Source organism: Chionomys nivalis, chromosome 8 (genome assembly GCF_950005125.1).
Source record: "Chionomys nivalis chromosome 8, mChiNiv1.1, whole genome shotgun sequence".
Classification (NCBI taxonomy): domain Eukaryota; kingdom Metazoa; phylum Chordata; class Mammalia; order Rodentia; family Cricetidae; genus Chionomys; species Chionomys nivalis.
In genome coordinates, this window is record NC_080093.1 from 40,753,201 (window position 1) to 40,777,940 (window position 24,740).

Below are 24,740 nucleotides of genomic sequence, written 5' to 3' on the forward strand. Positions count from 1 at the left end.
GTAAAATAAAGAGAAGTCATCAGTGGTGATTCATTACCCTCAAGTTGAGTGTAGTTGGAGAAACAAGATAAAAGTCCCATCCCAGGGCATGTTTGAGTAAGCACATTCTTGCAGACTTTTAGCTACACTGCAGTTTGAATCAAGGTCCGTGTGCCGAAGGCTTGGTTTCCAACCTGAGACACTGTTGGGAGATGATGGACGCTGGCCACATGAAAGAAATTTAGGCATCGAAGGACGAGACCTCAAAGCTGATATCGAACCTCCAGCTCCCTCCTGCTTTTCTCTTTGCTTCTTGGCCTCCCTGAGGTGAGCAGCTTCCTTTGCCACATGCCCTGCCATGACGTGCTGTATCACCACAAATGCAAAGCCACCACGCACTGAAACCCTGGGTACCAGGAGCCAAAACAAACCTTTCTTCCCTGTCAGTTGATTCATCTAAGGTACTTCACTACAGTGACAGAAAGGGGACCAATACGCTGTTGATGACGCATTTTTCGCCATTATCAGAAGGTCCCTACATACAGTTTGCAAAGATCTTAAAACGTCACCATTTTCAGCTGCCTAAGAATTCTTTAACTAGAGCACGCTGATCCTTCTCCAGTGACTTCCCACCATCCGGAACGGCTTGTTCCACAGTGGGAATGAAAGCCCGCATTTCCAGGTCCAGTTTCCATCTCTTCATTCTGCCACGGTGCTCAAGAAGCTATGAATTATTAGCTTGAAATTGATTTTAACTTGCAGTCTCCACTCCGTGTGCCTCATAAAGACTGATTCTTGAATCCCTCTGTGACAGTATCCAGCCATTTTGTCATTTGCTTCAAACCTCTTGGAATTCTTCAGCTTGAGAGGCTGTGACGTTCAAACGCCTCAGCCACGTGGTATTTTATTGTTTAGAGTTGTTGTTTAGAGTTACTACCAATGTTCAAGAGTCGTTCTGTGTTGTTTTTATAAAAAAGAAAATCCCCACCGTTTAGTATGTTGGCTGCACAGGCTGTTCTTCACTTTACACCCTGATTTGGAAGCCCAGCATGGCAGCAAAAGCGTGGGATCAGGCGTGAGTTTGAGTTCCGGACTTGGGCTCAGAATCACAAGGCTCTAGCAACTGCTCTGCCCAGGAAGGGAGCTCTCCAAGCTGCTGTGCTGCCTGCAGGCTACGCTCTGTGCTCCACCCTCCCAGCTTTCAGGAGCTGTCACCTAAACTAGGGTGGACTTTTCCTGATGCAGCGTCTTTCTGCTCCGACAGGATTCCTAACACCTTCCTCCCTTGGGCCTTGAGATTCCTTCCTCTTTGTGGAACAGGGTGAGAAAGGTCCTCCAGGCAAAGCTGGGAGCTGGATGTTGAAAATAGTTTCTGAATCCCCCTCCAGTCACCCAACCGGAGCACCAAATGGAATTGCTGCGTCGGGCTTGATGCTGGAGCCACTTCCATCAGAGTAGGGACCTACCACAGCACCCTTACCTCTTGGGGTTCCAGGAGGGTGAAATTAACATGTGGGTGCCCTCACCGCAGTGTCTGATGGACACTGATCATGCATCACCACATGCCATCTTTCACAGTAGACGGGAAGGAAACAGAAACCCTCATCATTTAGAACCCAGAAGTGATGGGGACATGGCTTAGCAGGAGGGCATATGCCTGACATATGTGAGGTCCTGGGTTTGATCCCGAGGAACAGACCATTCAAAATAATAACTCCTACAAATGACATGATAAGTGCCAAGTTTCAAACCTGGGACAAACAGTTGAGATACCTGATTTAATATATCAAAGCAGACCTGGCATCTAGGTTCTCTCAGCATCCCTCAGTCCCTACCTGTTAGAGGGTATGACTGCCGTACTCTGCCTTCCACCCTGAACCCTCCAGCCCAGGGGCTGAACTGGCCTCCCAGAGGTTCTTTCTTCTCTATGTAATCCAGACATTTGGTTACCTGTCCCTTCGGCCTCCTGGTGGCTGCACCTGGTTCCCCTCTCTCCTCCCTCCATTTCCCTTCCCCTCTCCCCACATGGCCCAGCTCAGCCTGGTCATGTCCACTCTCAACTCCCTCTCCCACATACCTTCCATAAACTTTCTCCTCCACCATACCTAGGAGAAGTTCTGTTCTTCTCTTTTATTTCTTTTTCTTATTCAATAGAGCCATATTTCCATTGGTTGGGTAAAAAGGCCTTGAAAAGCCATTTATTTTAAAAATAATTCAGTATTTATTAACATTTTGAAAAACATGCTAGTCAAAAATATTTCCCTACAAGAAACTATGCATTTTATGACACAATAAAGCAGCTCTTCCATCTTGACTTAAAAAATATCTGTATCTGTGCTCAAACAAGGAAAAGTCGTCATTGGTGCCTCAAGAGGTGTGGAGTACAGACTGGCTCGCTTGGGCTTAAATCACTGGCTATAATGGCATTACATTCACGAGCCTGGGTGAATGTAATACTCGCTTCTGTAGGCAGGAGTGGAACAGCACTCATGGCGGCGTGGAATTCCCTCTGCTCTGTGCACTCACTCAGTGCTAATGGAAAGTGCTGGTGCTTTTCCCCTCTGCTGTGTCCCAAGGCACCTGTGGACAGTGATCTCTGGACGGGACAGGATGAGTCAGTGCACTGAGCCACCCCACCAGATTGCAGCCCTGGAGCTCTCTCCTTTGGGTTTCAAACAGCAGAGCCCCAGCCAGGAAGACTCCCCTAGCTCTGCAGAAGAATGACCCAGAACAACCCAGAACCCTAGCTCTAAATGTGGATTAACTTTTAAGAGCTGTGATCGCAGGTGCTTGAGTAAACTGACCTGCATGCGGCAGCAACAGGTCCCTGTTCACACAGACAAACCCATCGCCAGTTTTCTTATCTTGCGCTTGCTCGGAGATCTCATCACCGCGTATGTCCCCCTGAAAGCTTTCTGTCAAATCCTAGCTGGAGACACTTAGAATGTGGCTGTCTTGGGAAGCAGGACTGTGATAGAAGTTAAATGAGGTCATCAGGTAGGCGTTGATCCACTGTCACTTGTCTTTAAAGCTGAGGCAGGGAGAGTCAGGCCACAGAGCCACACACCAGGATGACATGAAGATAAAGTCAGGATCTAGATGATGCTTCTACAAACCAAGGAATGTCGTTCATTCTCATGGCCTTCAGCAGGCACTCAGCCCACAAGCATCTCGATCTGAGGCCTGGAGTTTCCAGAACCATAAGATAATCAATTTTCTTTGAACCCTGCAGTCTGCAGACCTTACAGCACCCTCACTCAGCCCTGAAAACTGGTTACAGCTCGTGTCTATCTGTGTGTGTGAATAAATCCTGCCGCTACTGATAAAAAGCAACCGCCAGTGCCTGACTTTTGTCCTCATAAAGTAAAGACGCCAATGTGCTGTAATCTCCAGGGAGATGCTTAAGGAAGTGTTGACCAAGGAACCATTGCTGTAGTTCTACCATGTCACCTCAGCAGCTTCTCATCAGGATGGGAAGATACAGACACCTTAACGTACTGCTTTGCCAGGGTGTAAATAAAGCCCAACAATCAGAATCATTAATGCTTCTGCTAGCAAATGAATTAAGGTCATTTTGGTTCCAGTTCACCACAAGCTTGAAGGTTCATACGTTTTCTTCTGATGGACAAGTCAGTAACCAATGAAAAGGCCCAAAGGATGAGTTCAACAATCATCAGTCAATGGACTGGATGCCACCGCTTGAGGCACCTTCCTTGCAAGGTGCATGCAGCAATGAGACTCAAATGCCTGGAGGAAATGGGGAAAGGGACTGACGGCCTTGGCTTCCAGCAGCCCCGTCTGTGAAGAAGGCCCTGTTGTTGCTGCTGCCACCGCCCAACTTGAGGTAGGATTTCACTTGTCACACCTTACAACCGCCTTCAGTTATAACGGGTATGTTGGGCAAAGCTCTAAAACTGTGCTACTATAATAATTTGATTTTTCTGGCAGCTCTTCCCACAACTAATTTTAGCATATTTTAGGTTACAGTTATCACTTGTGAGAAATCTACATCAAAAATGACAAAGGGGATCTGTAAGCTTTTTTCTTATCATGTAGAACACCCGAATCCCTCTGCCAACATCAGTATGTTCTACCTCCCATGCCCGTGGTCATGTAGAACACCCGAAGCCCTCTGATAACACCAGTGCTTTCTGCCTCCCATGCCTGTGGCTCCCTCTGTGCTTCACAAGGAAAAAAGCTTCTTGGATTTCTGAATATTTACACCCAAGAAAATTAATTGGTCCACTGGGCAAGCCAAGACCATGTCAAATACAGTAATGGAATTATAGCAACGCAAGGGCCATCAGACATGTGGAGTGTTTTTCCCTTTTCCGTGACCTGTTTCAGAGCCTCCCATTGCCCTCTTCTGATTTAACAGCTGGCTAGTAGCTACAAAACTACTAACTCAATATTTAGGATGCTGGATATGTGGTGATGGCCACGAATATGAATATGCGGGCAATTTAAAAAATCCATCTGATGTTAGTTTTCAGTCATAATTGAAAGAAACTGGCTCAAAAAGGGCAAAAATGTGAATTCAAGGTCACCCTGAACCTATATATGTGTATATATACACATATATAAATAAAAAGATGGGAGAAAGGAGGGAGGGCTGAAGAGAAGGAAGGATGGAGGGAGGGAGGGAAAGAAAAGAAGGAAGGGAAGAAGGGAGGGAATAAGAAAAAAAAGGAAGGAAGGAAGGAAGGAAGGAAGGAAGGAAAAAGAAAAACTTGAAAAAACCAAGAACTAGGCGGTGGCAGAGAATTTAACTAGGAAACCTAAAACCCTGGGTTCAATTCTCAACAGTGTAAAAGTACATAAACTCAGAAACAAGTAACAATCAGATATCAAACAAATTGCAAATAAATATTTGTATTTACTAAGCACCTATCCCACAACTTTGCCCAAAAGTTGAAGACATGTCAAAATAACACCCCCAACTAGCTAAAAAATACCATCTAATTATAAGTAAATATACTAAACCAGTTCACCCTTAATGGAATTCATAGTACACATTTAAGTCCTCAGTACAATGACCACAGTGATTATACAGACTGCATTGCATAGGAGCTCAGAGGCGGCCGTAAAGAGTAGAGAGTTTCTGGGGGCCAAGAAGAAGTATCAACCCAGTGTGACCATGCTTGGAAGAACAAACCTGATCTAGAAAGCCATGGGGACAGTGAGGAGCCTTCTTGAGGACACACCGAGACAGAGAGGGGCACTGAGCAACTCCGCTAAAACTGTAATGTTTGGTCATTTCTGGCCTCTGTTTATAAAGTGAGGGGGGTGAGAATCAGAAAGAAATACTGAACCCCAATTACCTCCACCTCCAAAACAGGGCTAGGAAAACAGCATTGTATTACAGGATGCCTTAGCAGAGGGTTGGGGGGGGGGATGAATTCCACCTTTAACCCTGTGTGGTGTTTAAACTGACATACTGGATTAGTAGGCATCTTCTCTTCCAGGGAAGCTATGGCATATTAGGAAGGAGTCCTTGCTCTGTTTCTCAGCTCTCTTTAATGCCATCACTCTGATGTAAATACAGACACGGCGTTAATAACATTCCAGCTCACTTCCAGCTTGTGAGTTTCATATGTACCTGTTGATATACACAAATACCCTGTCCCCTCCCAGACAACCACACAGGAATTCCGGAATTATACTTAACTGCCTAATTAATTACTGGACCAGCATGGAAATTACTGTCATGATTATACAATCATTCCATCTCTGAGTCTGCTTGATAAACATTTATAGTTTAATGTTTTTGACAAAGCCATTTATATACTGCTATAAAAACAAATGAAGGTACATCGAAGCTACAGTAAGTCTATGATATTCACAGCCTCAAATAACTCACTAACTACAGAGAGTTCCCTGAGCAATTACAAGACGTTCTATGTTAATTTAGAAAGGAATTCCAAACAAGCCATTTAAAACCTAATAAGATGCCATTAAATGAAGGGGGACAGGGGAGGGGGAAGCTAAAGAAAACCCTAAGGCTTGAACCAGTAGAAATGATTCTCAGAGCTACTGACCCTTGCAAGATCCATGTTTCACTTGGGTTTCTAGATGCGAGGCAGATTTCTAATTGAAGGTGATTATCTAGTTACTACGTCCCAAATTGCACACATCTCTTGTATTGGTTCACACCCACAACTAATTAGATGGAGCAGTTATCAACCTGAAGGTCCATGGAAACTGTTGCATTGATCTGCCAGCCACACACTGAAAAGGACTGCTGTCAGCTCGAAGGTGCTCCGTGCTGGTCCTGAGGACAGCCAGCCCTCGTGGCTCATGTACATCTAGAGGCTGAACCGTGGGGCTGATCCACTGGGGGTGGATTTACAGGAATGTCACAGAACAAAGGTCCAGGTTTGTTCTTGGGTTTTCTGAAGTGTGTACCCCAATATGTATGCTAGCCAGTCCCCAGAAATAGACACACTGAGACAGGCACCATCATCACAAGGAAGACACAAATAGCAACGTACCATTCCAAAGATACATTCCTATCTAGCAAATTTTATCTCCACACACTTCTGAACTCCACGCTTCCAATCAAAGATGGGTGGATAGGCTGACTGAGGAAATGCAACAGCAAAAATAAATAAATAAATAAATAAATAAATGAATGAATGAATGAATGAATGAATAAATAAATAAAATACAGACTTCCACAAAGGCAAAGACGCACCTTGATAAAATATAGCTCCCATTAGTTGGGTTAATTAAGATTAACACCCAAGTCGTTGGGAACCCCCAAAGTAGACGAGAGGTAATTTACCAAGGAAAGACAAAGACAAGGGTGACATTCATTCAAAGTCATCCATTAACCGCACGGGAGGGCTGAGGCCCCTTATTAATACTGCAGTTGTCACAGCCGATTATCAAAATGGCACGTGACCAAACAGCTCACAAAAGGGCACACCACAACTTGTTTGCACAAAAAAAATACGCAAGTGCAGCTCGTCACGTCTGTTACCATCACTACTAAACACCGACACAGGTGAAGGGTTTTTACTGGTGTACATAGGGCTTCTACAGGAACGATAACCTCCCAGCCAGTCAGACCCTCAGAGTAAACCCTACCCTGACTCACAGGGGAGAAAAGACTCACACGGCACGAGGCTGTACTCCGGGTGTTCAGACAGCAATTGTGCAAAATCTCTTTTGACTGGAAAAGCCCCCTGTCCTTACCTCCAGGGTCATGGTCACAGTGCTGACAGCCACTTTTATTTCACCATCTGACAACTCCTTTAGATCTTTCAGAATTGTTTGTTCAAGACTTAAACCTGTGGACAGCAAGAGATTAAAAGAAAAAAAACAATTTATACTTGGGATCTGTTAAAAAAAAATACATGTTGGGGGTAATTTAAAGAGTTTATTCTACTAAGCTCAATGCTTTATAGTATTACTTTTATCTGTAATAAACACACTCTAAGTCAGAGATAACGTCTGTGGCAGCATCCACATCGAGTAAGATGCAGGCAGGAAATAGAATTTACCCCTCACGATGCCAAAGTCGGTTCTTAATAGCAGGACACTTACAGAGGGGTGCAGGATAAAGGAAAAAATGGAAGACAAAATAGCCAGGGACTAGCAAGGAACAAAGGCAAGGGAGCTAGGACTAGAGAGAAGAATCTGTCAGGGTCTGATGTCACAGTAAGAGTGCAGGAGGAAAGGCGTGCACAGCCTTAGTTTCCTTCCTTCTGCTCCCACCATTCTTCCCATTGGCCAAATAGAAGTCAGAGATGAGAGAGCCTGCAACAGGACACACTGGGGTGCCAGCCTCCAGAGGCCCAGACCAGGTTGGCTGGGGAAGGAATGGGCAGTCTTACCATATAAAATAGCCAAGTAATAGCCCCAACGGTTCCAATTTAGGTGGCCTTCTATAATTTTATAATTGCCAGTATAATTTTATGTAACTTTATATATGTAGCTCATAAAGCTATCATAATTGAGCAAGGCGTAGTGTTGAACATCTCAAATTCCAGCACTTGGGAAGCACAGGCAGGCCGATCTCTAGGGGTTTGAGGCCAGTCTGGAGAGTGTTCCAGGCAAGCAAGTCAGGTTGCATAGGGCCAACCTGTCTTACACAAATAAAAGCTACCTTAATTGACCTGGCCACCCCTGTAGTAATCTCTGGCAGTAAGTGTTACTCAAGCCCTTCCTTGATGGCGGGAACAATCTGAACCGGCAAAGCTGTTGAGAACTATAGTCAGCTGACTGGAGGATTTCTGCGAAATCTATCACAGGCAAACAAGAATGGGTATGTCTTAATGTTTAACTGGCCTTCTCTACGGAAAGATTCACTACAGAGCATTCTTTCTGGATGCTTAGGAAGACAGTCCAATGCCCACCCTGCCAGTATAAAGCACGCTGTCCATCACAGCAGCATGGGGAAACATTCTCATTTGACTCAGAGTGAACTGTAACTCGTTTTGATTTCTAGCACATCATCACAAGAGCAGTTTGGGTGGCTCAGGGAATGAGTGAAGCCATGCACCACTGTGCAGCTGCGCATAGACATGTGAAGACACTCATGCATAGGAACTCGTCGATGTGGCAGGTGCTGGCAAGGCCCCGCCAACTTCCCTAACCTCTTTTTTTTTTTTTTTTTAAATGCAACATACAAACTTTATTTAACAAAGTAACAGATAAAGTAAAACAGGTGCTACTTATATTAAGAAAAAAAACTACAAGAAAATTTATCTTTAACAACTTAAAATAACCTACTTGCAGTTGCATTTAACTGAGCTCTGTTGCTGTGAAGAATACAGCTCATGCGCAGGTATGGATGAGAGATTTGTACATTTTCAAGTATTCACTGAATACTACCCTTATATACACATATACATTTAATTTCAAAAAGATTAGGTGATCCCAGCTGTACTTCATTTTTGTTGTTCTTTTGGAAGAGGTCGTCTAAAGAGAAGAATATGCGGTTCTGGCTCATGGATCATGTAATGCACCCAACCAAGACTCTGTTGGACACCAAGTCTCCTCCACTCCTCTTCAGACATCAGGTGAGTTTTCGGTACTTGTTTGGAGAGTTCTCTAGGTAACATGACATGCCGGTACTCGTAGTGCTCGTCGAAGTACTTGTCCGAATAGTAGATCTGCTTGTGGGCCATCCTGTCGGCGCGCGGAGAGGAGAAAGGGAGCAGGAAACGGGGCGCAAGGAGCTCCACGTCCGCCTACGGCCGGCGCAACGACTCGAATCACCTCTTTTTAATCTTATTTTGGCCGGCATCATACTCGACTGGCCAGCTGAGGTCTTTGCTGACCACTAGAGCCAACTTTGGAGGACTCGCTCTCCACTGGGCTAGGGAACCCTTACTATTTCAGTGGTCTGCCGATTTAACAACTGAACCTACTTAACAGCGCTTTGTCTGTTTCTGTGGTATTGAAGCATCGACCATGACTAATTCCACATCGTTAACCCAATATTAGCCAACTCACAAGATTCCAAAAAGTTAACCACCAGGCCTTAGGTTCAAGATGGCCTGTGCCCATCCACCTCTGCACTCTACAGGAGACCACCCTAAGGTTCGGATTTAACTTTTTTCCAGAGTCCCCTTGTGAGCTCTCATCTCCTACAGGGCTTCCTTGCTCGCTAAAGCACTTGACAGACGCTTCAAACAAACTGCTTTGCCCCAAGGGAACTCCAAAGTAGGGGAGAAAACTTGGTAATTTAGTATTTTCTCCTTAAAGGTGGGCCTTCTGGTTTTAGTTAGCTTCTGCCCAGCTCACTTGCTGCAGCTATGTGCCCTTGATGATGGGAGAGCAAAGAAGCCTGTCTGGGGTTTGGTGTTCTCATATGGAAAGTGGGGTGTCATGAGGCTTCAGGAAGATCATCCTTGCAAAGTTAGACTATCAGAACCTTGTGAAGATTCAGTGCTCACTGAAACATAGCTGTTTATTATTAACAACATTTGATCCGGATAATCTGATAATCCACTGTCCCACGAAAGCCGAGATTTAGAGCATTATTTCATTGGCTTAACCGTCTTCTCTCCATTTCTTCTAAATGAAATTAGAATTATGAAAGCCAACTGTGTTTGGTATTGCTCCAGCGATGTTCTCAAAACAATTTATTCAACAGGTACAGACACTATATGCATTAGCCCTTGGGTTAGCTAAACACCCGGGCAGAAACCTGGGCAAGGGGTTCCAACATAAGATGCCCACTCCCAGACCAACATCACAAATCCACCAGACCCTCCACAGGCACAGAGAAAGAGGGAGGGAAGTGCAAGCATGCTCAGATTGACCTCCTGGTAATACTCCTGGGGCGAGCCACCCCTCCTGGAAGCCATGGGAGCTAGGACAACCACTCACCCTGAGCACTGAGCTGGGTCTCCTGCAGCACGCTGATAATGTCATCTCTGGGAGGCAGGTTGGGAAACTGTTCTTCCAGGATGGAGAGAATGTCCTCCTGCTTCTCCGGGAGCTCAGGGTCCATGCTCATCCACTTGAACAAGATGCTGCCTGGAAAGGATGGGTACAAATGCTCTTTGTAGGGGGAGCCCAGCCAATCACCTTGCTTGTGGGGCGGGGTCCCCTGAGGATATTATTTACTTATAAATACTGTGGGTGTGCTCCCTGCCTTCCCTTCTTCTGTTTTCCTGTTCTCCGCAGGAACCTCGGTCTTGTAAGTCCTTCCTTTATTAAAGCTGAATATTTTATTATAATTTGTCTGCCGTTCATTTACGCCGTAACAGCTCTTGAGTTCTCCCTCCATCAGCCAAGACAGGAGCAGTGAAATTCAAGTCCTCATGCTGCGGGTACTGACCTCAATGGCCAGAATGCTCCCTACTCCCCAGGGCACAGAGTTTGGGAAGAAAGAGTAATACACCGCCACACAAGCACAGAAAAGGAGACAGCCTTGGTTTTAAATGATTTCAAAACAGAAATTAAAGACAAACTATTCAAAAATTTCATCAGTTCTATCCCCTTTAAGGGGACAGAGAATATTATTCCAACTTTCCATGCTACTGATTTTACATATTAATTTACTTTTTTTCATAACCGAATGATTGTATAATTCCACAATGCACAGCTACACAGTCTGACGGCCTGGCTACCCTGAAGGCTGTTTCTAGCCTTTCAGGTACCATACATGGCTCTGAAGTAATTTACAGTTATCGAAGGATACAGTCTCACAGGCTGGCTCTAAACTTCAGGCTGAGGTTGCTAATTTGTCACTCTGGTTTTAGTGGGAAATGTTAAAAATTTAGGCAAAAGAGCTAGAGGCAGGTAATAAAAAAAACTATCTTCCTGTCTGTATTCATGTGCTAAGAACAATGGGGGGTCTTCACAGAGGTTTAAATAGGAGAAGCATCGTTCTTATTTACATTGCATATTTTTATAAGCCAGAATTTGTACTCTGCCTACCACGTGGAGAACAAAATAGGAAAGGAAAGCCAGGGAGCATGGCTGGTTTTATTTTCTTTTGTGTGTTTGCAACATCTTACCATGAAGAAAATGGGACAGATTTAGTAGAAACAACCAAGTAAAAGTAGAGGGTGAGCAAAGAGATTCTGAATGATTGCATAACCCCACAATGCACAGCTACACAATTTAGCCCAAATTTTGGACCTAAAATCTAAAGTACAAAAATGATTTCCTGTTTGTTTTTAAGGCAAACACAAATCCAAATTTTACAAAAAATGTTCACCAGCTCCTGGATCTGGTAGACCAGTTGAACAAGAACCAAGTTCTGTGCACAGAAACAACCCTGTATGTTTGCATGTGACTGTATCAGGGAGCCCCTGGCAGCATCTTAGGAACAAGGATGGTGTAGGCGCAGAGCGGAGACCCAGCGCTCCAGCTGCTTCCCCGTCCAAGCAATTGCTAATTCAGAAGTTGCAGCTACTGGAAAGAGAAGCCTGTGAACCCCAAAGTTTCATAAGGCCTTGCAGAAAGCCTCAGGGAGAAGGAGTTTTAGTCATCTGGGTTTTGACATGGGAGGCCTGAGGAGTTACCAATCTAACTAGCCGCTCGATGTTGAAAACAGAGTTTGTGGGAACATGGCCACCCCTGCTAATTTACGTACTGTTTATAGAGCATATATATGAGGGCAGACTTAAGTGTTTCAACAGAGCCTGAAATATCTGCTTGCTGGCCCTCTTTGGGAAAGATTTGCCATCTGCTGCCAAGGAGAAAAATAAAACAAAAACAGAACATGTTCCGTATGCTGCAAGCCCTGCTTAGAGTCAGCTTAAACAGACCGATCTGGTCTCTGCCACTCTTCCAGCTCCTCTGAGGCTGAAAGTTAAGTCCACCCCAGAGAAAAAGAACTCACCATTCCCTCACCGACTTGATGCTGTCTATAACTAAAGTTCAGCCATCACTCAAATGCTACTAGATATAAGGGACCTAAAAACACGTGAGTGGAAACAGGGTGGGGTGAACTCCTGAGGAGACAAATGGAACAGAGTCAGAGGGGCTGAGGGGAAAGCAGCTGGAGGATTAGAATCTACCACCAATACAGGGGAGATTTTACAGCCCTGGTTTTAATGACTGAGTTTAGTAACCCCAAAAGGTTTTCCACAGTGGATCAGATGTGACGAGGAACTGAAAACCACGTCAGAAAATATCTGTTCTAAAGCATGAGGGGGAAAAAAAAGGCAGCCAAAACTACAGAGAAAAGTTTAAGGACCTAAGAACACGGGGCTGGTTTCAATGTGTGTGCGACAGCTCCTGCTAGGAACGGGAGAGAGAAGAGTAACATTTAAGAAAAACTACAAACCAAAACCATGAGTAACATAAGGTAAAACATCTGTAGGCAGTAAAACTGTAACAATTACATGGATGAAGATTAAATCAGTGAGAGAGAAAACACACTCTAAAAAAAAAAAAAACATGCAGCGAAACAGAACTGGGTTTCTCAGTTAAAAGAGTGGAAATAGGAAGAGGGTGAAACCGTGTCTTCAAAATGCAGACATGTCGTTCCCATCCTAGAGCCGTATAGTCGATGGAAACATAGCTGAATCAAGACCGTTCTAGGGAAAAGGTAGAAGTATGTCACAAGAGATCCTACTCTAAAATAAACAAGAAGGCAAAAGACCATGATTTCAGACAGAAGCAAAACCCAATGCCAGTAAGAACCTTCTGATGTCTAAGTCTGTGGTCAGTGTGAGTCAGCACTCCCTGGGGGACCGGCATCTCAGTCACTTTAAAGTATATGTTATTAAGCACACCGCAATAGCGATAAGTTGCAGGAGGGGTTAGGGAGAGAGGAGAGAGGAATGGGGAGGAGGGAAAAGGGGGAAGGAAAGAAGAGAATAGGAAGGGGAGAGGAAGGGGAAGAAGAGGGATGGGGAGAGGATGGTGAAGAGGGAGATGGAAGGGGGAGGATAAAAACCGCCTTTCTTCTTATAAGGTGTCTGCAAAAGCCTTAAAGACCCTACTAGTGATATGTCAATGGTAAGTAAATTTAGGAATTTCATGCATCTAAGGCCAATAACACAAAACTGTATCTATATAAACAATCGCAAAAATTAAAAGTCAAGTTTTAAAAATGTAATGGCATCCAAACATGAAATACTTAAAAATATCTTTCATAAATATGTGATTGGCATGGTCAGATTAAGAATCCACTTTGTTTTGATTTGAAGATTTCTTTATTTATGTTTAATTTTGGTAAGATGCATAAGGTTGTAGTACAATAGTAAAACTTATTACCATGGCAGAATCTAAGCATATACTTCCACATTGTTAAGTATCCTGCATGCTTTGTAAGTGTCGTTCATTTTTTTTATATTTTATTTATTTATTATGTATACAATATTCTGTCTGTATGACTGAAGGCCAGAAGAGGGCGCCAGACCTCTTTACAGATGGTTGTGAGCCACCATGTGGTTGCTGGGCATTGAACTCAGGACCTTTGGAAGAGCAGGCAATGCTCTTAACCACTGAGCCATCTCTCCAGCCCCCCCATGTGTCGTTCATTTTTAAATGACTAAGAACAAGCACCATAAAGTGGTGAATAAGTCCCATAAGAAACAGTGAGAATAATTGTGTAATGGTATGTTTTTATGGAAGCATTTTAAGAGTTAAAGTATTTTTTTCAAATTCTACAAAAGTAAGGTAGCATTTTTTTTTACATGTTTGCGTAACTACCCCCCCCCCCCCGTATTGGGCTTAACAGAAGTCAGCTGGATTTTCAGCTCTGTTTTCATGCTCTTCATGGTGCAGAGTTACCTCGATGGAAGAATATAAGGGAAGTCTCCACACAGATGGGCAAATAGGAAGAAACAAAGGGCACTTTAATATTTGCTATAGACAACTGTGGATCCGTCATGTGGCTGAGAGTCTTGATTATAAAACACACAGAAGAGAAAGGCGATATTTAAAATTAGTCTCAAAGATACTGCATTAAACAAAACCCCACAGCATGGCTCACTGAAAAAGCCTCCTGTTCCTGGCTGAGTCAGTCTGACTCCTGTCCCTGGCTGAGTCTGTCTGACTTGACAGAAACAAGGACATGACTGCCTAACAAGGACAGGAAATCCTGTTCAGGCAGATGTACCCCCACAGACTGAGTTATTGGTACTGGACAACAAGGGCTATAGACCGGCTTAATCCCAGGACTCTTTTGGAGACTTTCCACTTCACAACAGAATCATATTTATTTATGTTATGTTTTAAAACTTTATTACTTAAAGACTTGCAAATAAATAAAAACATCAAACACCCAAATTAACCAGACCCAGAGTCTGTACAACTCCACAAATTTCTATGCAGTTAGAATAGGTATTACGGAGGTGATCTGAGGCCAATTTTTATTCCAGTTCAAATTTTGTCTTGGAATTTGTTTTGTTTTGGTGGGTAAGTACATAAAATATATCTAATACTGAAAGGATAAAATTTAATGTGAAGCTCCTCTACCTCTGTTCTGAATGCCCAGAAACACATTTAGTAATTGTATAATTTTGCTAAGCATCGGTATCACAATACATAGTAACCAAAGACACCTGTCAGCACATTAGAACCTGTTCCTAATGAGTATTCACTTAACTTCTAGCAAATTCTGAGGACAGAAACAATCCATAAACCTGTACCCAAAAGTATCCCAAAAGTTATTCACAGGCTGATAAGGGGGATAGGATTAACAGTAGGCAACAAAGAAAGCAATTGTAATAAAATATAACAAATGTTTTATTTCTGTAGAAAAAAAAAATCAACCATAATATGCCTTGCTCAAAAGAATGGGGATGTAAAAGCCCTCTTCCTGATAGCAATTGCAGCATGCTAATATTGCACATTCCCTAAGCAACTGCAGCATGTTAACACTGCATACTATCTAAGCAACTGCAGCATGCTAACACCACTACTATCTAAGCAACTGCAGCATGCTAACCCTACAGCACCAGAAATTGGGAAACAGTCAGCATTGGAGACTGGAGTTGTCTACATGACGAATTCCTAACAGAAAAGAAAAGGAAAGAGGAGCTTAAATCTCTCTTCTGTTTACCTGGGATTGATTTTTTTTTATATACTGAAAGAAAAATATTTAAGAATCAATAGCAAAGGTGGGCAGAGAAGGAGAAGAGAAAGGAGAGGAAAAGACATACACTGTAATACCCATTTTTGTCTAAAAAGGCACAAAAGTAAGCATATTACTTGTTTACTATCCTTGCAAATTTAGAACATCTAAATGTAAGAGAAAGGCCACTTTTGTGTGGCTGAAAAAGTAACATCAGGATTGAACAGTTACTTCGATTTTCTAGGAAAAAAGTAGAATTGCTATTTCCTACCCCAAGCCTCTTCTGGAGCACTGCAGGCAACAGAATGCCCTTGGCTGTCCTAACCATTTGTAAGTGGGATGATTCACCCTTCGGGCAAGAGAGGAAGAAAAAACCCACCTTGGCTCTGTTTCATTTCCCGTTTGACCTCCTTAAAAGGACCATTTTGAAGCTGTTAATCCAGTCTACCAAAATAGCAAGCAACCAGTCTTTGTTAAAGGTCAGCTGGGGTTGCCGGTAGAATAGAGCCGACTTCTGAGGACCTGGGCATGGCTCTCCACTTTGTCCTAGGCTAAAGGCGAGAGCTGCTGATTGCTTGAGTCTTCAACTTAAGGTTTCTGTCAAAGCCTTATACCAACAAACATGAAGGACTGTTTGGGCAAAGAGTGGACCTGATGGAAGCATGCTGGGAAATCACTGGCTGCTGAAGCCTCACTGCCAGATGGTTCCTGGAAACACACACACACACACACACACACACTCAATATGATGATTCAGCAATTTAATGGATCTTAAAGTTGGCAGCCATCCTCTAGAGTCCATCTCTGAGGAAATAAAACAGCACAGGTTGAGCAGTCTGGTGGGTTTGTAACTGGGTTTGGCACAAACCCAGAACATGACCATAAAATGTGACATAGGCCATGTTTGAAAATAATAATAATAAAAGACTCTTCCAGAGAGGAAGGGAGAGAGAAGTAAGAAAAGGAGATAAAGGGAAAAGAAAGAAAAAAAAGAACCACACAATAAAAACAAAGACAAAGGAAGAAACCAAAAGATGGAAGCATTTCCAAGAACCAAGGTCCGTGATTTTACCATCATGACGGCTGTGTCTTTCTCTACATGTAATTTCTTACCCAAATAATTCAAAATTAATACATAATGGATGCCTTTCTGGGTGAACTAGATGTTAACAATTTGTGTCCTGAAATTACTGTTTCAAATTAAGAGGCAGTAGCCGAGAAGCTCCCGCTTAAGGCCCTACATTCTCCTCTCTGCCTGCAGATACTGGGGTGCAGACAGGAAGGATAGCTCTTCCTACTGCAGCACAACTCAGGAGAATGAAAAATTTCTCCCAGCTGAAGCTTATGCAAAAGGCCCTGTGATGGACAGGGCAGAAGCTTGTGGACAAAGAAACTGAGCTCTAGCACGGGGAGAACAGGGGGCGCTAGCACGGGGACGACAGGGAGCGCTAGTATGGAGACGACAGGGGGCGCTAGCATGGAGACGACAGGGGGATATACAGAGCTGAGATTTGCAAGACTGGAGGCAAGAAAAGTCAGCAAGGAACCTCCATATCTACTCAGGTGATGCTTCAAAGGGAGGGTGGTGTTCCTGCCCCTCCTCTGGCTCTTCAGTGGTACCTTACTTGAATTAAACACTGCATGGGGGCAGCAAACATGAGGAAGGACCAAACCACTTGGCAGCCTCCTCTTTGAGTGCAGGCACTCTGGGAAATACAGCTTCATCTGGGTGAAGAACCTGACTCAGGAGATATGTGTTGTTCTAAACCACTGAGAAGAAGCAAATGGATGCTGGCACCGGGGAAGAGCAGACGGACAGGCTCATTAGAAGAAGGAACTAAAGTGTCTACTGCGGTGTTGTAATTTAAAAAAAAAAAAAAAGAAAGAAATTTAACTGAAATTATCTCAAGATGGCTAAATACTCTACCAACCTTGAAACACTGTCGGTTGCACTGACTTACTTGTTAGCACATATCCCTAATTGTCCTTGGGGCCAAAAGGCTACCGTGGCAAGGGAAACCAAGAAACATAAGAAGCTCTGGTCTACGATGGCAGCATGACAGGTATGCGAACGACCACTGAACAACACCCATAGCAATCAGGTAGTATAGTATATTGCAAGCAGTTTGATAACCCATTGCAGTAGTATGTTTTTGGACTGAGACTATCACTTATGATTAAATCTGAATATGGATTTCTGTGTTGAGAGAGGCACCAGCAGATATAGAGGAGTGGACACAGTGAGAGCAGTCAAGTACCTTTCTGAGAGGACTGACGGGAAAGAAAAGACAACTTTTAAAATTAGTTTGTTCCTTTTGAAGAACAAAGGAACTAAGAGAGACAGGTAGGTACTCTCAAGAACAGAGATCGATAACTATACGTCGTACCCGACTCTATAACAATGTGAATTTCTCCAGAAAGTCATACTTCTGTCTCATTTGCTTTAAAAAGCTCATATCTAAGGCCGGGCGTTGGTGGCGCACGCCTTTAATCCCAGCACTCGGGAGGCAGAGGCAGGTGGATCTCTGTGAGTTCGAGGCCAGCCTGGTCTACAAAGGGAGTTCCAGGACAGGTTCCAAAGCTACAGAGAAACCCTGTCTCGAAAAAACCAAAAAAAAAAAAAAAAAAAAAAAAAAAAAAGCTCATATCTAAAGTTTGGAAGAGAACACTGTTGCCACAGCCCCAAGTGTTGTATGATATCTTGATCTGATTCTCTCCTCCACTGCTCTTTCTCTTCATCCTGACTCTGTTATTGTTTTATTATATTGCATGCTTTTTGGTAAGCTACTTCAAATATTCTGTTCAAGAAGGATTTGAATGACAAAATCAATAATTCATAGATAACTGGCCTAGAAAAGCACACACCGTGTTTAGAGTATGTGCTGTATAGAGTCCATTGATGTAAAGCACGCAATCACACAAAACCCATGTGGAGCAATCTGGGGTACATACACAGGGCTGGCTAAAATATAAAGAAAAGCTAAGACGTAAATGTCATGAAATGAGAATGCTGGCTGTCTCCAGATAGGAGTGAGCTGTAGGCATGTGAAGGAGGCAACGTCTTCATGTTCCGCCTCTTTAGCTGGGTAATTATCAAAGGGCATTTCCTTCCTGATAATTTACTAAGCTGCATATTTACATTTTTATAGACATGTTTTGTATTCTTTTCTTTGGATGCACTATGCTTCAAAAGGATTAAAATTTTATATATATACAATCTTAAAAGTTATGCATATAATGACAATTGATGAAAACAAAAGCTAGTCAGTCATTGCCAAATAATAAAATAAATCCCCCTACAATTTCTACAAGCTAAAAAAAGATAATAGAGGGGTATTAGTGGAAGAAACACGTTCCATATTCTAGGCAGTAAGGATACTATAGGGATGGCCATAACAGCAGGCCATTTTAGGATCAGACACTACCATAACCATGATGTCATGAAAAGAGAGAGTGTATAAACACTATTTTAAACATTTTGTCAAAAGATTTCCTGGGAGCATGGGGACCATGGGAGAGGATTGAAGGGGAGGGGAGAGACAGGGAGGGGAGCAGAGAAAAATGTAGAGTTCAATAAAATCAATTTTAAAAAGTTGAAATCTTTATTGAAAATAGATTTTTTTCATTCAAAATATGATGATTATGGTTTACACTCCCCTAACTCCTTCTAGGTCCTTCTTACTTCCCAACCCACCCAAATCCATTTTTGAAAAGCTCATCCCACAAAGTTTTACTATGTGCCAGAAGTATAGGCACCAGAGCAGCAGGCAGAGTAGTAGACACAGAGTACAAGGTCCTTTTTTCCCCCCATGAAGTAGACATTCTGCAGGGACAGGTAGAAGAGTACTAGACAGATAGGAACAAGCACTGTACAGGGGCATCTGAGTGTTGAGTTCTCCAGAAAGAGAAAAGTTGGGAATATCTAAACAACCCAACAAACCAACCACCAACAACAAAAAACTTCAGGGGTCAGGGGCACAACTCATGAGAAGATGGATGCTTGAAGGGACGGAGGAAAGCTATGCCATTCACAAGCTCTGAGGGCTTGAATTCTGAATATGATGACTTGTAGTGGGGAACTTGTCCCCATCTTTTACATATGAACATATGGACTGAAATTTGTTTACCCTCCCCTGAGTAGGCTGAGAAGCACATAGTCTTCTCAGAGAGTGGAAGAACATTTTCTTAGCCCACCTGAAATCCACCTGTCACTACACAGATACAACTCGGTGTGACAGGATCTGGGTGTAATCACGAGTGTGAGAAGCAAAAGACAAATTCATATAGTACTAATGTCACTATAAATTTATAATTTATAATCTACTAAGTCTCAGGCATAAGTATATAGTCTTGTGACATCTAAGAGAGCTATATCTATAACTTCTCATGGCCAAACATGGCATAAAAATTTTGTATTTATTTTCTTTTGTATTTTTAAGATGTAGAAGAGCACGTAGAAAACATGTCTAAAAATGTGTCATGCTGTAGAAAATGCTCTTGTACATTGTAAATATTGTTACACATATTGGTTTAATAAAGCACTGTTGGCCAGCAGCCAGTTAAGAAGTATAGGTGGGGCAAACAGACAAGGAGAATTCTGGGAAGAGGAAAGGCAGAGATGCAGTTGCCAACCAAAAGCAGAGGAAGCAAGGTGTGTGTACACCTTACTGAGAAAAGGTACCAAGTCGTGTGACTAAACATAGATACAAATTATGGGTTAATTTCAGTTGTAAGAGCTAGTTAATAATAAGCCTGAGCTAAGAAACCAAACAGTTTATAATTAATAAAAGCCTCTGTGTTTTTCTTTAGGACTGAATGGCTGTGGGACTGGGTGAGACAGAAATTTCCATCTACAGTGTCAAGTTCACATGAAAGTAACATCACAGTTGCTAATGAAGACTGTTTTGAGAGACTGAAGTTTCTATTGCAAATTAAAGGATGCTAACACTGCTTAGAGAAAGACAGAAAACAAGTTCCTTATACTTGATGTTACATGTAATTGGAGAATTATGAAATCTAAGTTTGACTTCAGGGAACAGAACAAACTTTAACTCAAATTCTTTCTCATATAACTAAAGATCAGAGAGCTTTACAAAATTCATCTCTTTCTCCCAAATATGAGAAAGTCGTGTGACTCTGAATATAGAACCTGAACCTCTGAGGCATCTCTTAAGGACAGGTTAACTGGTTCATCATTCTTTAGCTCCCTCTGTATGAAGATGTTCCACCTCATCCCCATATACACGCACACAGGCAGCACACACATGCACCATGGCCACCAAGTTCTACTAAACATTCTGAAGGGACAACCAGAAGAGACAAATAGTCCCTTCTAGTTCTCCAAATCTGAGCATCATCGTCGTCATCATTAGCAGTCGCAGCAGCATAAACAAGCCACATCACTGTGTATTACAGTTCCGTGTTATTTTGCTGCTTGTAAAACCTCGTGAAGATGAGTTGTGCTATGTCTTCCCACTAAATAATGTGTGTACTGGACTTTTAAAACAACTGCTCAGTCTCTAAGATACGCAAACAACATGCTCTCTAGTGCTTGTCTGAACACATTAGAATTGTCACACAGCTTTCCATGAGCTGAGAGTCTTGATTGTTTTTATTTTGTCTGCCTTACCACAAAGAAAAAACCCACTTTCTTGGGTTAGCTGAAGGTACCATTTCAAGGACAGCATTGGTACAGACATCCATTGTCACCACAATATTTATGACCAGTTTCCAGGAGCCATTAGTTCTAGAACTTTTAGAGGAATGGGTGTAACTCCTGGACTTTCCCCCTCTAAATTACAGTATAAAGTGAGGCAGAAAAAGAAAGTCCTTGAAAGCGTTGAGCCAGCTTCTCCTCATCTGTCCTGTTTTCTGTTCCGTCAGACTGTCTCCTGACTGACTGCTATAGAAAACATTTTGAGGATAATTTGTGCCTAATAGGTCTAAAGTGAATTGCAGAAAGAAAAGAAAGCTTTATACAAAAATAAAAATATTTTTGCAAGTCCCATATGCAAAAGTCACTGAGTGGCCTATGCTCATTTTGAAGAACCAAGGTTGATGGACACGTTCTAATGTGAGGAGCAGTACTGGAAGCAGTGGGCTCCAGCAATGAAGAAGAGTAGCATATGGCGATTCCCCAGTGTCTGTAGGAGGCTGAGTTCAGGATTCACATGGACACAAAGTCTGTGGGTCCCTCTAGACTCGTGTGGACGATGTAGTGTTTGTCTGCATCATGTCAAATCCTCAGATATATTTCATACACCATACTATATAATACTTAATACCACAATACTTAGTAATCCCTTGCACTACTTAGGAACACAAAGGGGAAATGTCAATTGCTATGGTAATTTTTTTGTTGAATAACAATGAGAGGTGCTTTTACTATGGTTGATACAAACAGTTTAAAGTGATTTGTTTTTCAGGTTGATTGAGTTCATGAGATGGAGACCATAGATACAGAGGGTTCACTGGGACAGTACCACGCAGTAGTGTCCCATGTTAAAAACAGATGGAACACAGCCTGTGAAAGATGACCTGGACATGTATCATGTCATCGAAACAAAAGTTGGATGTTTTGCCTTGCAGGCAGGATTCTGTGTGGCAAGCATGCATAAGTATTGGGGATACTCCAAGGCCACAGGAACAGGAAATTCTGATCCAAATGCACACTGTCCTAGGCAAGAAGCTCCTTTGGAAGCTATTAACAGCCAGAGGAGGGGCTCTCTCTCCAACCAGGATGCAGCAGCCCCATTTAACATTCTCGTCTAGTGAAACAGCACAGACCCTTGTGCGTGTTTCTAACTGCACATTTTTAATATTCAATATAATGCTACTCTTTAACAAACTCTTTACTCCCTGCCTCTCTGATGGAGCTTCCCGGGGTCTTTAAAGGGATTGTTAACCCAAGAATGGATCGCACTATTTCTGCATGAACAGGCCCAGAACCAGCCCATTAAGCCTCCCGTCTTGACTCTGGCAGCGCCAGCCTCACCTCTGAGGAGATGCGCCAGCTGCTGGGTGATGAGCTCGGGGGCCTCGTGCAGGAGCTCCTTCAGCACCAGCGAGGAGGAAGACTCCGGGAACCCCAGCTCGCCATCGCTCGGCTCACCGGGGTTAATGACTCTGACGACTGCGGCCTCCAAACTTCTGTCCTCGCTGTAAATTAAACCGAGAGGAAGGGAAAGAGATAAGGCATGTTTTCTCACATGGGGGATAATTCAGTCTCTACTTCTACATGAATAATAATTTCCCCTAAATGGCCCAAAACATAAATTCTCATGACTGTGAAGAATAGGACCTGGAGAGTTGGCTAAGACACCTGCAGAGCAAGCGTAAGGATCTGACTTCAGAGCTCCAGAACCCATGTAAATGCCTGACCATAACTCCTTGCTGTGGTCACACCAGCACCACAAGTGGGTGGGTGAACAGGGAGCAGCTGAGACTTGCTGGTCAGGTGGTCTAGCCAACCAGAGAGCACCCGTTTCAGTGACTGGCCTTCCCTCAGAAGATGAGGTAGGGAGGAAGACTTCTGACATGGATCTCTGGCCTGTAAGGATTTGTGGTCCTTTGCATGGGTGCTGGTACACACACAGTCATACTCACTCATACACATACATATCCATACATGTACATACACTCATGCATATATACACACACACTATCATACACACATTCACACACACAAACCTACAACACACTCATGTACACACACAATCACTGACACACACTCAGACACATTCATACATACACACACAATCACTCACACACAGAGATACACGCAGATTCACAATCACACACACTCTCATACAAACTCTCTCTCTCTCTCTCACACACACACACACACACACGTGCGCGTGAGTGCGTGTGTGGCAGAGGGGTAAACAGGACCTTATTCTGTGTCTCCTCCTGTGCCCTTCATCCCTGCCCCCAGGATTCCTAGAGTATTTCATATGTTCACAGAAGCTATGATTCAGAAACGCTGTGGCTGTGTTCAGACCCTATGAGATGGGCTCTAGTAATAGCTTTCTTTCATAAATGGGGAAACCGAGGCACAGTGGGGCTAAGGAAAGTGTTCATGGTCAGGTGACCAGAGTGTGGAGTAGGCATCTTTTAAGTAACCAGTACCTGCTCAGAACAGTCACTGAAGCTCAGAAGAAAAAAAAAAAAAACACCACTATGCCTGTAATGGCTTCACCATGACTTTTTAAATTAGCTAATTAATTAAAATTTGTACTTTTTAATTTTTGGAGTGCTGAAGATCAACCTCAGGGTTTTTGCATGCTAGGTAAGTGTTCTGTCACTGGCCCATCCCCCACCCCTCACCTACTTCATACATGTGATAGAGGTGGGTTTTCTCAAAGCAGGCAGATAACAGATAAAACTACAGGTTTTTTGTTGTTGTTGCTGCTGTTGTTTTTGTTTTTTTGACTCTTCAAAGACAAACGAGCAACAGTGGAGAAAGTTAGCTTTTTACTTTTGTGGAATATTCCATTTCATAAACAACCGCAAGCCCAGAGCTTATAACCTCAGTCGAAGGCAAGCCTAACGTTTTTCATTTTAAGGGGTGACAAAACTCTCCCCCAATCTGTGTTGTTGTGCTCTCTTTGCTCGTGCCTGGTGCATGTGTTGCCTTGAAAAAGTTGGCCATGACTTTAGCCCAGTGAGCACCCAGGCTGTCTGTGGTTTGGGGACTGAGTTTCCTGCAAGGTTCACATGTGCAGGAAGGATGGCGTCCCTGGTGGAAACACTGGATGATGCTGAGAGCTTTCAGAGGCAAGGCCAGGCTCAATCCTTAGATCACTGGGGACAAGCCCTCGCAGGGTGTTGGGTGATTCTGGTTTTTAGTTTCTGCCCTGATTCAAGGTGTGGCTGTTTCGTTCTTCTTGCTGTTGATGTACCGTCCTCACCACAGCCCCCTCTGGTGACCTGAGCTGAGAGTTGACTCTCCAGGGCCATGAGAAAGATAAACCTCTTCTGACTGTCTAGGTGGCTGTGTCAGGTGCATCATTATCGTGATGGGAAGCTGGAAAATACAACTGAAAGCTGAAGGCAGTCCAAACGCTCACCCAAAACTTCCAGTCTCTTCTCAACAGATGCTTGACGAATATTATTCAGAAGAATTTCATTTGCCTCAAACAGCATAGGGATGAAAGTAGACCATAGACTGTTTTCTAAACACTTTATAACCATTTGTATAACTGATGCTGCCTCGGTATACTTTAATTCATATGCAAGTATGTGTCCTAAAAACTGGTTACATTTAAAA

At 43.2% G+C, this 24,740-nt stretch overlaps 2 protein-coding genes across 2 annotated transcripts in view; both read right to left on the minus strand.

Annotated features, from left to right (window-relative positions):
- Positions 1-24,740, minus strand: part of Prune2 (prune homolog 2 with BCH domain) — a 258,384-nt gene that overhangs the window by 190,454 nt on the left and 43,190 nt on the right. Inside the window, exons 4-6 of the mRNA XM_057779958.1 lie at positions 22,467-22,630; positions 10,321-10,470; positions 7,177-7,271 (exon numbers count right to left, since the gene is read on the minus strand). Of these exons, the coding sequence (XP_057635941.1) occupies positions 7,177-7,271; positions 10,321-10,470; positions 22,467-22,630 (409 nt within the window). The remainder of the gene's footprint in view (positions 1-7,176; positions 7,272-10,320; positions 10,471-22,466; positions 22,631-24,740) is intronic.
- On the minus strand, positions 8,600-9,190 carry LOC130880764 (cyclin-dependent kinases regulatory subunit 2). Its single transcript, XM_057779959.1, has one exon. It carries the CDS (start codon positions 9,111-9,113, stop codon positions 8,874-8,876), a length of 240 nt encoding a protein of 79 aa, XP_057635942.1. The 5' UTR covers positions 9,114-9,190; the 3' UTR covers positions 8,600-8,873.